This window comes from Orbicella franksi, chromosome 13, assembly GCF_964199315.1.
Source record: "Orbicella franksi chromosome 13, jaOrbFran1.1, whole genome shotgun sequence".
Classification (NCBI taxonomy): domain Eukaryota; kingdom Metazoa; phylum Cnidaria; class Anthozoa; order Scleractinia; family Merulinidae; genus Orbicella; species Orbicella franksi.
This window is the reverse complement of record NC_138157.1, coordinates 16,231,877-16,247,292: the sequence shown is the minus strand read 5'-3', so window position 1 is coordinate 16,247,292 and position 15,416 is coordinate 16,231,877. Positions and strand designations below refer to the sequence as shown.

Here is a 15,416-nt window from a genome sequence, read left to right as displayed (position 1 = left end):
ATGTACTTTAACCTTGGGTGTTGACTAAAAGAAGCTTTATTTGGACACTTGTTTGAATTTGTTGTTCCTGTCAGTTAACCAAACATGTTAATCAGGCCCACATCAAAGTTGCTTCAAGACAGCAGTAAAAGGACACTGAAATTTATTATTAGGATAGTCTATTCCAGAGTTTCCTACAAACTGGACTAATTTTCAGAATCTTTCATATTTTGTTGTCTGTTTTCCTCTCTTCCCAATTTATTGACATAATTATAATTACAATATAATTATTGTTATTAGACTATGAAATTCATCCCATATTTTGCTACAGGTATATAAAAAATAAATAATAATTAAGTAAATTTGAATGTTTACAAATAATTTCTGTATTTTCCTGGGAAATTAAAATATCAGGCAGTGTCTTTTTTTTCTTGTAGACAACTGGATAGTCTCTTAGACAATCACTTCCTCCAAAAGGCCCAGAACAAAAAAAGCAATTTTATCACACTCCATTTGATTCTATATTCCAACCACCTTAATTTGAAGGTGGATCAAATAAGGTAGTTGTATAGAATTATCTTAAATTTACTGTTGTTTACATTTGCTACATTTGAAATCCCTCTCCTGCGTAGAGCCCCTGCAGTCAAGGGTTATGCTATTTTTTCATTCAAAGGTTATAATCACAATGCCTTTCAGCATGTTTCGTCTTTGGTTGTAATTGTGAACTCCACGGAAATGATTAGGGTACAATTATTAGGAAATACATAATTAATTATTTTTCTGTTTTGAACAGAAAGACGAAAATTAATTTGACCTTGTTTGGGATCTTCAAGAAGTGCAGTTAAGTTTTTTTTTGGACGAAATTCCGTGAATTTCATTGCGAGACGAACAATCGAGAACAGGAAGTTGATTGGCGTGACGAAACGGATGTTAGTAGCAATACCGCTTCAATGACGTCATCGTACTATGCAGACTCTGTACACACACTTTGTTGCGATTTGATTTGATTTACAGTACTTGTGGTTTTACTGTCCGCCACAGAAACGTGAAAGTGATAGTCTGCAAAATGTTTTGATAATGCGTTCTACGTTTTGCAAGCAATTTTCTGCTGGATAGAACTTTGATAGATGAGCTTTATGTGCGAAGCTGGGAGTTGTGAAACATGTTCGTCATGATTTCACGTTACTACTGCTCAATCAGCTGCTTTTCGGCTCGAAACACGAGAGACAATTATTCGAAAGATGGATCCCCAAATCAGTAGACTGTTACTGAGTGCTGAACAGGGAAACTTGTCTATGGTTTCAGCGCTCTTAGACAAAGGTATCCATGTCGATTCGACTGACGAAGAGGGAGTAAATGCACTCCACTCCTCGTCAGCAAACGGCAATGAAAACGTTGTGCGTTTGTTGTTGTCACGAGGTGCGAGTTTGAACGCTACAACAATCTACGGTTGGACGGCCCTGATGCTGGCCGCTTATTACGGACATTTCATGGTCTGTTGGATTTTAATTCAACACAAAGCAGATATACAGGTTAAAAACGAACTCCGTTCAACAGCTCTGGACTGTGCGGCTCGGAGCGGTCATGTACAGATCGCCGCTCTCTTGATCGAGTCTCTGCAGGTGGATTACAGCAGTCCAGAAGCATGTCTCAATACTCCGCTAATGAACGCGGCTCAACATGGCCACGAGGCGGCCTTAAAATTGTTCCTTGAAAAGGGGGCAGATGTTAATTATAGAGACGAAAAAACGGGATGGACGGCGCTGATGTTAGCAGCCTTAAATGGCCACATGACAGCAGTGCAAATTCTGGTAGAGTTTGGCGCGGACACGAACACTCTCAACTACATCGATCAAACTGCGTTCGAGATTGCTGCTACTCGGCAAAAGACCGAAGTACAAGGATTTCTCGATGAAAGAACTACTGCGAGACCGCAAATTAAAGGTAAAATCGTTTTAAGTGTTTTAATTCGTTTAATTTGGTTCCCGCACAACATTCTTTGTAATCATAGCTGTAATTCAGTGAATGGGCATTGTGTCAAACAAAACATGGCATAAGTGAGAGTGAAATAAAAGCAATAACCGCATGGCTCATTGAGCTTATTTATGCCCCAAACAATGGCCAATCACTCCCAGTGAGGGACTTTTTCAGGCTGTTCTGTGTTTGAAGTCAGTCTTGCATGTGGACTGTTTGTTACACCATCTCGGGTAATCATTTAAGGTTAATTGGTGGCCATGTATATATGCTCTGATAACCATGAACAATCAATCTCAAATCGAGGCTGTACATATTTATCATGTTTTTTAATACTATACTTTGTACTCTGGAGTTTTGTTTTCAGTTGGCATTGAAGCATATATCAAATCATAAATGTATCATGTATAGGAAGTTATGTGGAAAAACCCACTCAATGTATCTCCTGGGGTGCGAATTAATGGCTTACATAACTTTGAAGACTTGTTGGGTGGCAAGTGTCTTTGATTCTTCCAGTCGAAGTTCTTCTTAGGCAAAATGCCTGGGAGATTGAATTTTGCCATGATATTGTTTTGTGTAAGCCAATTAAATTGAAATGTTTGCCATTCACTTGTATATCTAATAACTTTGCTGCCAAAAATGCCAGAGGTCAATTTGTGACGTGTGTATGTGTGGGTAGCTTTTAGCCGCTGACTACAGGATTAGTTACTCAAAGAGTGTGTGTGTGTGTTCCAGGTTTATTTCCAAGAAACAATTTGGCAGAGTTTTAACCTGGGTATGGTGTGTAGTTGCAAGTAGAAATTCTCAGGGTACGTGTCCAGTCTTGCCAAGATAGATTGATTATGAATGCTGTAACAATGTCAATGAATACAAATCAATAGTGTGGTGTTTTCTGGCATTGTTTTGCTGAAGTAATCAAAGAGTGCTTGTTATTTAAACAGAAACTAGAGAGCGTGTGCGAGTTCTCTGAACACAATTTTTCACAGCAAATGGAATGAGATTCTTTCTGTTGCCAAGCCCTGCTAGTTTGCTGGTTCCCTTCTGTGTAACGAGAGGTACTGTGCAGGTTAAATGTCTTTCCTAGGAAAGGTGCGAAAAAAAAATTGGGGGGCTTTCCCTCCAAGTAAGCCATGAGTAACTGTGATGTGCAAGCCTGAAAGTCATTCTCATCAGCTAGCCCCCACCCCCAGCACCCGCCCAAAAAAATATTTCAATTATTACAGTACTTCTGTAGATTTGAAAAAATTTTCACAAGAAATTTCACAAGAATTTTATAAATAAATTTCAGTCGCCCAACAGGCAAGTGAAGGAAGAACAGATTGTAGGAATTGGCTAGCTCGACTACTAAAGCCTGGCTCGCACTTGTGAGATAAGCACAAGAGAAAGAAACATTCTCCTTTTCTTATGCCTGCACTTGTGCTATTTCACCTGTGTTTAAATGCTTATTTCATAAGTGGGAACTGGCGTGAAATAAGTACAAGCACAAGTGGGATAATTTATAACCAGTCGCCTTCAAGACTTAAGCTCTCAAGCTGACCCTGTGAAGGAAAATTGAATTTGAAGTTATCCAAATTTCAGTTAAAACACATGTTTCGCGTTAGTTAAAAAAACACAATGACACACACTTTAAGCAGTCTTGCAAGGTTTGACATTAACTTCCTCGAGAATGCTTGAGAATTTAATTGTGGGGTCAGTTAGAGAAATGAACTTGAGTGAATTGTTTTAAATAGTATTCCAAAAGGTACTGTGCAATGAGTAGATTTTTATTAAAATAATAATTTTTGCACTTATTGCTTGGACTTTGAGTGGAATCCGTCTTGATGTGCTTATCTCAAAGATGCGAACCAGAAAATACACTAGCCTGAGGCCATCAGACACAACTTTCTTTGCATGCTGCTTGGAAGGAAATACTGTGATTAAGGTCAAGACTGCAATCAGAGCCATCAGAACCAGAATCCAAAGTATGGTGCTCAAATAACCTGAAGAAGTCAAATAAAATGCTGGGTCAATGAGGCCAAGTTTGAAATGAACTCCTGGGGTATTAAATTGAGAAAATGTAGTTTTAAAGTTTTGGCCATATTTCCAAGCTTGTTCAGAGGCTATGACTATATAATGCTGTTTTTCTTTTTGACTAAAATAATTGACCAGAATGTGATTTATTTTACGAACAGTCAACATACCAGTTGATAACTATACAAGACTAGTACGGAATACCTATAACTTATTAACCAAGTGTGAGGGCCATACTGGAAGAATATCGGCCCAAGGTCTTTAACAGTATGGACCAAGAGCAGTAAGGTCTACATACAAAAATGTCAAGGGCGATATACTCCCAGTACATTTCCCAATTCCCCAACAAGCTTGGTTAATAAGAGATTTATTACACAACTAAAAATTCTTTGGAAAACTGCTCCAATAACAAACTGAAAAAGCATTGCAAACTTCAAGCATGCAATTATTCCAATTAGGAGCCGACTTAAGGTGCACATGCACATACACCATTGAACTAAACAGAGGGGAAGAGAGTCTGAGAAGAAAGAAAAGGAATATTTCATAGGAAAGCAAGTTCTTTCAGAAACATAAGCCATAAAACTACTAGAAAATCTTCAAGAGAGATTGTGTGGGATCATTAAGGACAGTGCTCAGTTTAATACTTGGAGAATATTGGACTGGTAATGGAGTAATCTGATCAGTTGATTTTAGTTATTGACCCTGTGAACTAACCCAGTCAACTTGTAAAAACATTGTGTTCATTTGTTTTATTTTTGATGGTTGTAATTTGTAGGTCAGATGTTTATTAGACCAAGTATCATTGAAGCTGCAAGAAGTGGTATGTACTTTTGTTTAACCTTAATCAGCATTTTTTGAAAGAATAGGCAAGGGCTTGACCTAAACTTTTGTTACCAGTGGACTTATGGCTAGTAAAATGGTAGTTCTCACTAGCCAAAGAGCTCTTTCTACTAGCCATAAAAAATTTTCTCCTAAAACAGCGACAAAAACACACCATATCGTATTTTGTAAATTTCGGCATAATCCAGTGTGTTTTCCGCGTAATTGACACATTTTTCCACATTTTACCCCAAAACTTTCCACATAATTTTTTCTTTCCAGCACCCTGTCAGATAGCAAGAATTTATCTTTTGCCGTTGACAAAGAAATTTGCCTCCATAATTTTGGTAGTTAACATGCCTAGTAACTAAGGGAATTTTAGAAGCCAAAACTGAAAATCCAGTGGTATTTGGTGAGTTGACCATCGCCAGGGTCAAGCCCTGAATAGGGGTTATCATTATTGCCTATACCGGTAGTTTGTAAAAAAATGTAAATGATGTTTTATTTATTGAAGAAACTTGGCAATGAATTCTGTTAAGAGCTGCAATACTGACTGATGATGTTACACTCCTGTGTGCACTGTACGTGAATGGCTAACTTAAAATAGCTTTTGCTTGGGCCAGAATAAAGTGGCCATAATAACAAGGCGACCATATTAACAGGTGGCTGTAAGGCAGGGTTCAACTGTTTTCATTTGGTTTGAATGGTAGTTACTGTATCTGATTCTTGAGAATTTGAGGTGTTTATCTATAAGGGCAAATGCTAATACTTTCTTATATCTTTTAGGTAATTCCACCAAAGTAGAACTCGCAATAGATTTTCTTTCAAAGTTTACCAGTTGGCTGCTTCAAGAGAACTTAAAATTTGAAATAAAAAAGGGGGTCCCCGTATTCGTTTAGGAGCAGGTCTGGAGGACCTTCAATAAACCTCGTAATTCCTGAAATTATTAGACTATGAGTAGTCCCTCTTTCGCTTAGTCCGTCGCGTGTTATGCAAAAGAAAACTGCGAGACAAAAATGGTCATGCGAAATCCTGGGGGTGAGGAGTGCGCGAAAGGAGGGACTATCACCTAAGCCAGGGAGTTTGACCTTTCACAGCCGAGTGATTTTTCGGTGTAGGATTTCTTATGTTGACGTCCTCTTATTATCGCCTGTTGTCAATAACCCCAGGAGATATCCTGAATAAAATTGCTCTACTCTTCAAGTGGCAAGGCAAAAACATGCCGTGAAAGGTATATGTTCATGCAGTGTTCGTTCAGCGAAACTGCAAAAGAAGTTTTAAAAAGAGGATGCAGAAGAAGGCATCTTGCAACGATGTTTGCTGCGTCTGTAGGTGTAAATCTAAAAGTTATTGCAAAAATTTCAAATGCGGAGTTTCAACTGACAATTTACATTAAGTGTTTGACATAGGAGATCATCCAGCTGCGGTGAAATGTTTGCTGATAGCAGCACAAAGTTTCAGGTGAATGTCCAGTTGCAAATGAAAGTCCGGTTCAATCTTTCAAATGGACAGCAGAAAGGCCAAGTTCAGTGAATTCTTATTCACTGAATTGTTCTTGCATGATGCTGTTGAGCAGTTAAATCACTAACACGCCCACATTCGGGTTCAAGGCAGAATAGCTTTGCCGGACAAAAAACATGATAAATTAGATCTTTCCCAAGCCTGTTGGCAGAATTGCAACATCTCGGCTTGGAGAGTGTGTTCCAACGCTTAGCTTTGCTCCAGTTCCAAAGCTTTCTATTGTCGGAAAGTGGGATAAACAACAATTCATTCCTGCAAGACGTCACACATATCTCAAATTGTCAATGCTCCTAACATAAGCCAATCATATTTTTGCATTGTGAGAGCAATGCATAATTCAAAGTCCCTGGCTTAGGCAGTAGTCCCTCCTTTCGCACACTCCTCGCCCCCAGGATTTCACACAGCAATTTTTTTCTCACAATTTTCTTTCACATCACACATGACGGACTAAGCAAAAGAGGGACTACTTGTATTCTATGAAATTATCCGCTTTGACAAACATTTATATTTGAACCATTCACCTTACGCTTTAAGAGAGCAGAAAAATAGGAAGAACTTAAGGGAGAAATACAACAATGGATTTATTGCATCAATGTTAAGGAACAATTTGATGTATGTTTCATTATAACTTTAGGCACTCATATTTAGTCGACAGGGATACAATATTTCAAGCACGCAGTGTTCTGGGGCTGCATATTATCTTTTGCGGGTGCTAGCTATGCTCTCATGTTCCGTGATAATTTTTTACTCTGCAATAGAAATTGGTCCATACTCACTGTATAGAAAGAAGGTGATCTCTGCATTCAAACTAAAATAAAAAATTGTTAGGTCCTGGTACTCGTTTCCAAGGAAAAAATGATGAATTGTCTCTTGCAAGCCAAGCTTTTTTAAAAAAGCCACCATTTTGTTTATGTTTTGTATGTGCACGCTAATGACGCGAAAATCGTGCGCCGTAGAGATGCGCAATGTAATTCTGAGGAATGACCTTAATTGGAAAGTCATCGTTGGTTTTTGTTACTTACAACAGGTAACTTAGCATCTGTTAAAGATTTACTGGACCTTGGTGAAGTTGACATCAATGCCAGAGGTAAGAGATTATTCACAAAAAATATATTACAATAATGAGTGTTACAAAACCATTTATGGCCAATCACAAAGGGCACAAACAGACCAGTTAACCAGTAGTAACCTGAAGCAAACACTTTCAGCCAATGCAAAGAGCAGGAAACATGTACAAACAGGTTTTTGTCTTCTGATGGTTTTACTTCTGATTAGATGAAAAATTAAAGTGGTGCAAGTTTTTTTTTTTAGCCAATCACTATGTACACTGTCAGTGCACTAATGCAAAACCAAAGCAAATCTGAATTTTTATTTATGTCTCCTTGATTTACTGTAGATGAAGATGGTGCAACACCATTGATGTACGCTGCTATGGGTGGACACTACACAATAGTGCAGTTACTGATACAACATGGTGCAGATGTCAACAAGCACGACAAGGGCAGTGGCTGGACAGCACTGATGCAAGCAACTTACTACAGGTAAGAATATGATATCCAGCCATTTCAGGGTCTACAGGTGCTCACCATTTGTCAGAATAAACCAGTTGGGATGACAGTTGAATAATGGAAGTAATATATCAAACACAAAAGACCGTGTTTGACCACATTTCCAAACACCGAGAAGAGAGTCGAAAACATGATGCGCAGCGGAGTATTTTTGATGAACTTCAAGGTGTTTGGAAGTGTGGTCAAACACTGTCTTGAGTGTTTGATATATCTTCTCAATCGAAACTAAAACTAAGGAGAAAACAGAGAAATAAAATAATATTATTGTAAAAATCTTTGCTAATTAAGATCAGATATCCAAACACTGTCACGGTCATGATTTTCGTTGTTTAAACTTGATGAATAATTATTATAAAATGAGTTTGAGAAGGGCTTTTCCAAAATGAGCAAACCAATCGAACAAGATGGCACTTACCATTTGCAATTTCAATTTTCTGTAATAATTATTGTCTTTGGCTGATATGGGACTGCAAACTGAACATTTAGCAAATGATAAGGAAATTTCCGCTGTTCCCTTCTGAATGAAAAAAAGAGGACTACTTCAGGAGGTAGTCTATAATTTCCCATTGGATTTTCTGGAAAATTGCTGTAAGGTGTTCCATCTGACTTTTAATTGAAATTTCTGGTTTTTGTTTTTACTAAATGGTAAGCACCCCAGTTCTCATTTTAATGTGAAAGGTGCAGCTGAAATACCTGCGTACTGACCTGCCAAACCTGACATCCATGATGACTTAAGTGTTGTACTTACTTGAAAAGGCACTGCCCTTGAATAAATGCCATGCTCAGAAAAACAATGCTGCACTCAGTTGAAATACACTATGCAGTTACTTTATACTGACATACAAAAAAATGACACTGACATTTTAATTGGAGGTTTGTTGTTGCTCTCATTGATTCATAATTTCTTTAAATAGGTCGAATCATTGTCAAGATTCTTAATTCCTTTTACATGTAAATAAGCACTGCCCTTGAGTAAGTGCTGCCCTCGAATCAATACAAATAAATGTAATCATGACTTATTGTTTTCTCAAGTAAATATGGTATGTATGACTTAAGATTAAAGTTTAGTTTGACTTCAATGACAGTGTCATTTTCCCTTCTGAATCCTTTTAGGCATAAAGCTGTTGCTAAGTTGCTGATTGACTCAGGAGCTAACGTCAACATCCAAGAAAAAAATGGTTGCACAGCCTTTGATGTGGCCAGCATTATAGGTGAACCTGATTTACCAATCACACTTGCTTCAGCATTTTCACAAAGTGCTGATTAAGAAGTAGGCAGCTTTACTGAGAGAGAAGGCGGCTGATTTTGCCATCTTTTTCCTATCTAGAGAATCAGACAAACAGCCCAGCAGAGTAATGGGCCAAGATCATGAATGAGATGATTTTCACCAACAACAGACTACTTTTGATCACCGTATTACTTGTTTATTACTTCTTGTGCCAAGTTTTTTGAGATGTGGACTCCTGTAGTCTTACAGGTTTTTCGCTTCCTTCACATGACTGTAAAAATGGATTAAACTATAGTACTGAATGAGGTTGATAGTTGAAAAGGGAACAGAATTGCAAGAGAGATGTTTCCCTATATTGGGTGTGTTTGTTGGAAAGCTGGATTGTTAAAATTTTAATACTGTTATTATATTTTCCTTTTAGGTGATACAGAGATCCTACGTCTCTTAGCTTCGGTCAGCATGCACGTTCCAGCCACTCCTAAGAGTTGTGAGTATCTTACAGCCTTTCTGCAATCACTAGACAGTACAAAAGAGGGTTCTGAAGGGAGAGGGGGTATAAATCTCATCTCCCAGCCCAAATTTTATTTTGGCCCAAATCATATTTCCATTTTTTTATGTGATTCCCAGTCCCAGTCACCCAATCCATTTTTCCCAGTGAAAAATAGGCCAATCCCAGTTCGCATTTTCTCACTTCGTCTCTCCTAGATTGTCATTGTAGTTTGAGTGGAATGGTGCCCAAATGAGCAAAGTAACAGAACATAAAGAGAGGGTGGGATGCTATAGCAAAAGAATACCTAAAGATATTTGTTTACTAACTTGTTAGAAAAACAGCAAAATGGTTAAATATAGCAATACATAGGCTGAGATTGGGAAAGAATGAGACAAACCTTGAAAACTAGTAGGCTAATAAAATTTACCAAATTCACCAGCCCTGCTCAATGATGTTTCGATGTTTATTGCTAAATATGTTTTTCTTTATGAATACAGATTATAGTTCTTCAAGTCTTCAAGATAGAAAAGGAAAGGCTGATTTTAAGAGTTCCATAAGTGACTTAAAGAAAGATTTTTCAAAACTAGATAGGTAAGAAACTTGAATATAGTTTCCTAATTTTAGTACTGATAAGTGAACTGAAGCACTTTGGTACAAAACATTGTGAAAATTAAAATGATCTTTCTTATAAGAACAGGAGACTACCCAGTGGCGGATCCAGACCTTGAGCTAGGGGGGGGTGGGGGGGGGTTGTTTTTGCTTGCCCTGCCAGTTTTTCTTTCTTCTGCGATTCATTTTTACTCAAAATGAGGGGGGGCGGGCCCCCCATCCCCCTCCCCTAGATCTGCCACTGCTACCTACACTGTAGTTAGGTTGTGTCTAAAGATGTACTTTTTTGAGGCTGCCGCACACTAGCCGATTTTTTGTGGGCCGACAAAAAATATTCATTTGTCGGCTAGTGTGCGGTGAATTCAGGCAAGTCTGCAACAAGATTGATCAGGGCTTGTTGGGCGATATCTGCCAGTGCTAACCAATTAGGAGTCAGTGGAATAGATGCCATCCTGATTTTGGGTGGCTCGGCCCCAAGCCTCAATGTGGTTAGTAGCGACAAAAAATCGGCTGATGTTTGGCAAGCTGATGGCCTGACAAGTTTTAACCCAATTTGACCCCAACAAAAAATCTGCAGTTCTACGACAAAAAATCAGGTAGTGTGAAACAGAAAAAAAGAAAACTTATTGCAAATAGTTGCATTTATGAATGCCTCTACAATATAGGACATTAGCAAGTCTTAATTAATTTCCGCTGTTTAATGTCTTGAATTTCTCTTTCATTGTTATTTTACATGTACCAACTAAAATACTTTTTCTTTTGTAGTGATCTTATAACAGACACTGGAAGGAAGGTATCCATCAGTGATTTTAAGATTATTCTCTTATTAATCTCTAAATGCTCAGTTATATAAGTTAGTTCATTTATGCCAAAGTAGTGAGTGAGCATATGAGTTGTTGCAAGTTGTAGACTAGTCTTGTGGTCCATCTTAACAAACAAGTTAATAAATAACTAAATAAATAAATAAATAAATAATACAGAGTCCGAAATTGCGACCAGCTGGTCGCCAATGTGTCTAAAAATTTGGCATTGGTGACCAGAATTTCAAAGCCAGTCGCCTACTGGTGACTAACTTTTAGCGTCGTGGCAATGTTTTCAACCACGGCTCAAGGAATTAAATCGACAAATAATTGAGATAAAAAAATAAAGGTATGATTGTCATTAAATGACTTTCAAAAACATTGTAATCCGCGCACTGAAATCGAAATTTAGCGACCACCATGTTTTCATTGGTTTCATCTTACAGCCATAACCGTGGGCGCAGTGTGTAAACACGTGCTTTCCTTTTGCAATTGAATATTCAATGAACCATCATGTTTCCTGGCACTCTTCAAACTTTCCAAAATGCTTTGCAGTCTGGCGATCAAGAAAACGCAAAAAACTTCATTCAAGACTTGGACATAGACATAGCTTGTCTGTAGAAATAAACATATAATAATGTTTAAATACAAAGCGTGTCTTCGCGTTAACTTTTTAAATTCTTCCAAACCTGTCTTGAGCTGCTTGAAGTGGGCTACCTTATAAAGTCCAATCTTACATCAGGCAATAATATATCTGTATACATACCGGTAACTCTAAAATGAAGAGAATCAGAATGCCAAATGATCAAAATTTCATTTCTTTGTAAATTTTCAACAAACGAAGTTAATATCAACATCAGGAAACTGGTACGACAATTTTGTTCTGAAGTGGCCTGGAATGAGCAATATGACTGCTTGTCCATGCGTGTTTTATTGAGGCTTCGTTCGCTTCGTACTGGTAAGTGTGTCAAAAGGAAGTGGCTTCTTGTTAAGTCTCCAAACTAAAAGGGCTCTCTATTTAACAAAAGCTCCTTTTCAACGTAATCTACATGCTAATTCAGGGTCTGAAATTGCGCTTTCCTGGTCACCAATGCGACTAAAAATTTTGCACTGGCGACCAGAATTTTACAACTGGTCGCCAGTGGGCGATTAACTATTTCATGCCACGGTAATTGCACAAACAAGAACTTTGATTTTAGCCAAATCGATTAAAATAAAATTCAAAGCCGCCCACCAATTGGTCACTTCCTTTTTACCTTGCCGCTGCTTTTGAAGTATAAAACCGATTTTTCTGTTATCATAAATCTACCTCGACGTTTTACAGCTACGATCAGTGCGAAGCTTCGCCACCATGTTTTTTCAGCGGTTTCCCATAACATATGTGTTGCGGGAGCAAAGGAGGCCCCATGCATTCTTCTGCCATGAATATTTATTCAGGCGATGTGGTGTCCAAAGATGTTCTGAAATCTTTCCGTAATTTATTACAAAGTAGAGATGGAACGTCCGCGAAGAAATTAGATGAAGATTGAGATATTCTGTGGGCATCAAACGGTTGAAATGTAGATCTGTCAAAGTGGTCAAAAGATGATTTCAGCACTGGTTTGATTCCTGATTACATTGAATGCAAATATTTTGGCGGCAACCCGTGGCGACCAAAAATTTTGGTTTTTGTTTCGCTGTGAAGGAAAAATTTTAATGACACTTTTTGGCGACCACATTTTTCCATATGGTGACTGCAAAAATAATTTCAGTCGCCAGTTGGCGCCTGCCGAAAAAAGTTAATTTCGGACCCTGTAATTTAATGCCTTTATACATGCACATCTGATGAGAACATTTTAAAAACTTAACATTTACGTATTTCGCTATGAAACAAAAATTTTATGAACCACTTTTTGGTGACCAAATTTTTTCATTTGGCAACTAAAAAAAATTTTTCAGTCGCCACTTGGCACCTGCATAAAAAAGTTAATTTTGGACCCTGTAATATCATAATAAACCAATTCCTCTTTGGAGCTTTTCAGGGCCAGTGGAAATAAACAGCCAAACAAATAATGTAAATGAACATAAGATGGTGAAAAATCCCAACTGGCTGGAGGCAGAGCAGTTGGCTATTTACAAGCTATTAAATCTAAAGATTACACTCTCTAAGGTTCTTTATTTAGCCACATTGGTAAAGGTTCTCCCTTTTGGGTGGTGAGAAGAAATTTCCCGCTGCATGACAAAGCTCAATTTTATTCATAGACCTCCATTGATCTTTGTCGCCTCTTTCATACCAGGTTTCTGAAATAAAATTGCCTTTAACAGTATCTTAAATGTCTGCGTCATCCCACTTTATTTCTCAATTCATACACAACTTATGCTTGCTGTATGGTTTTCCTTAGAACTGGTGGTCTAAAGTGTCAAGCAGATTCCGGAACCTTAATATTGGCCGCACTCTGAAGGTGCCCTCCAGTAGTAAGCTCCGTTCTTCCAAGAGTACAGAGAGCCTCAGTGATCAAGAGACTGACTCGGGTCTCAGCACTTCACATGGCAATATAAGCACTGAATCTGCTGTAACGTTGAAGTCACTGGATTCAGGTGAAATGAAAAATTAATGTATTAAAGGCATAAAATGACTTTAATGTATGTGTATTATAACAGGCTGGGTGTAGTTATGTGGAGAGGTGGTTATTGACTGAGATGGGAGGAGAGGGGCTGCATGGAATTTATTTGGGTTGAGGTCATGTTGTTTGGTCTGTGTAACAAGGTCTGTATCCAGTCCATTAGAGCTGGAGACATGAACCACAATCCTTGCATCTAGTTTGATTTTATTAGAATTCTGTTTAATACGCTACTGACTGAGAAGGGGCAGTGCTTATTAGAAATAATTGCACTCAGTGGGCAGTGCTTATTAGAAAGGGGGTACTTATTGGAAGGAGGGTGCTAAGTTGAATCATTCTGGTAAATGACTGGCAGACATTTGGGAGAGAATTGTGCTTCGGATTGGCTCCTGCTCAATATTATTGTTCTAAGCAGAGCCACATAGGCTTGCTCAGTTAGCTGTGTCAGACTATTTAAAGTTTTAAAACTACATGTAAAATTAAATTGGCAGTGTTTGTGTGGGTGTTCTAGAATCAATATGGATGAAATTTAAGTCCAAAAAAATTCTTGTTTTTGAGGAGAAAAGAAAACTTAAGAACGCAGAAAAAAGCCACTTGGGCCTAGGACAATTGAAGGGGTGAGTGCAAAACCATGCTAAGTGACGATTTCGGTGAAAAAAATTTTCGCGAAAGGACTTGAATTTTTGCATGTGGTCTTCAATGTAATAGAAAAATGTGGCCCTGTATTTTAGTCGCTGGTTTTTGCTTCGTTTTCGAGTTATAACGTATGCAAAAATACTTGGCTTTTCCTAGCTATGTCTTTAGGAGTTTATTTGTTGAATTGCAAACAGGCAGACTGTTTATAGTGTATGAGGTCAAAATCAAATGTCGCAGCATATATAGAGTGGAAATCTGGGAACAGATTGTTTACATCAGTTATTGTGACGTGAACACAGCACGTGAATCGATCGAGCATCAAACGAAATACATCGAACAAAAAAGAGATGTGCCGCATTAGAGCACTGTCAACTAATATCTTAAGCATTGTTTTAAAGTACCTTGCATGCCTGCTTGGTGGTTGAGAGGCATCATAAAGTCTCGATAAACCCGTAAGTCATCAGCACTTTTTAAAGAATCAAAATGTGTTCTGAAACTTCGAAGGCAGCTGATATACCATAATCGTGTTATCGGTGTTCGAAGCCAGATCGAGCCAGGCAGCAAAGTCCAAGAGCAGTTCTTGCCCAAGAAAAATACCCTCTGGTGAATCATGGCCCAATTGCCAAGCATTGCTAGCATCAAAGTTTGGAAAGCGAGAGCTGGTTTTAGACTTATAAAATTTGTCTTGTATCGACCGCCATGTTTTCCCGTGCACGGGGTGTAAAGACCCTTCCCGGCATGCATTGTGATCACATTCTGCGGACGTTTCTCAAACTGGTAACTAGACTGTTTAAACATAATAATGGCCAACAAGTAGCGATCGATTGTAACATAGATGTGTGATCTAGATTGCATTGATTGTATTTCAAATCAGCATGATTTGTAGTGTTTTGAGCTTCTGGGATCAGCAGACATGCAGATGTAGGGAGACCCGTATGTTGCGCAGAAGGGTTAATCTGTTAATCTGTCAGCCCTATTTATAGAGCGTTTTCACGTGAAATCAACATCATTGAGCTTATACGTTGTGTGAAATTACCATTTTGCTGTTTTCTAAGTGAAACTAGCATCCTTGCTGTCCAGTGTTAACGTGAAATCAACATTTTAACCTATTTAGACCTGAAATCAACATCATTGAGCTTATGCACTGCGTGAAATCAACATTTTGTTAGTTTCTAGGTGAAA

At 38.2% G+C, this 15,416-nt stretch overlaps 1 protein-coding gene across 1 annotated transcript in view; it reads left to right on the top strand.

The window, feature by feature from the left end:
* Positions 1-81: 81 nt before the first annotated feature.
* Positions 82-15,416, top strand: part of LOC145465779 (ankyrin repeat and SAM domain-containing protein 6-like) — a 30,121-nt gene continuing 14,786 nt past the window's right edge. The window contains exons 1-9 of the mRNA XM_081449535.1: positions 82-1,923; positions 4,739-4,783; positions 7,331-7,390; positions 7,700-7,844; positions 8,985-9,082; positions 9,521-9,586; positions 10,087-10,180; positions 10,964-10,991; positions 13,380-13,575. Coding sequence (XP_081305661.1) covers positions 1,221-1,923; positions 4,739-4,783; positions 7,331-7,390; positions 7,700-7,844; positions 8,985-9,082; positions 9,521-9,586; positions 10,087-10,180; positions 10,964-10,991; positions 13,380-13,575 — 1,435 coding nt within the window. The 5' untranslated portion in view covers positions 82-1,220. The remainder of the gene's footprint in view (positions 1,924-4,738; positions 4,784-7,330; positions 7,391-7,699; positions 7,845-8,984; positions 9,083-9,520; positions 9,587-10,086; positions 10,181-10,963; positions 10,992-13,379; positions 13,576-15,416) is intronic.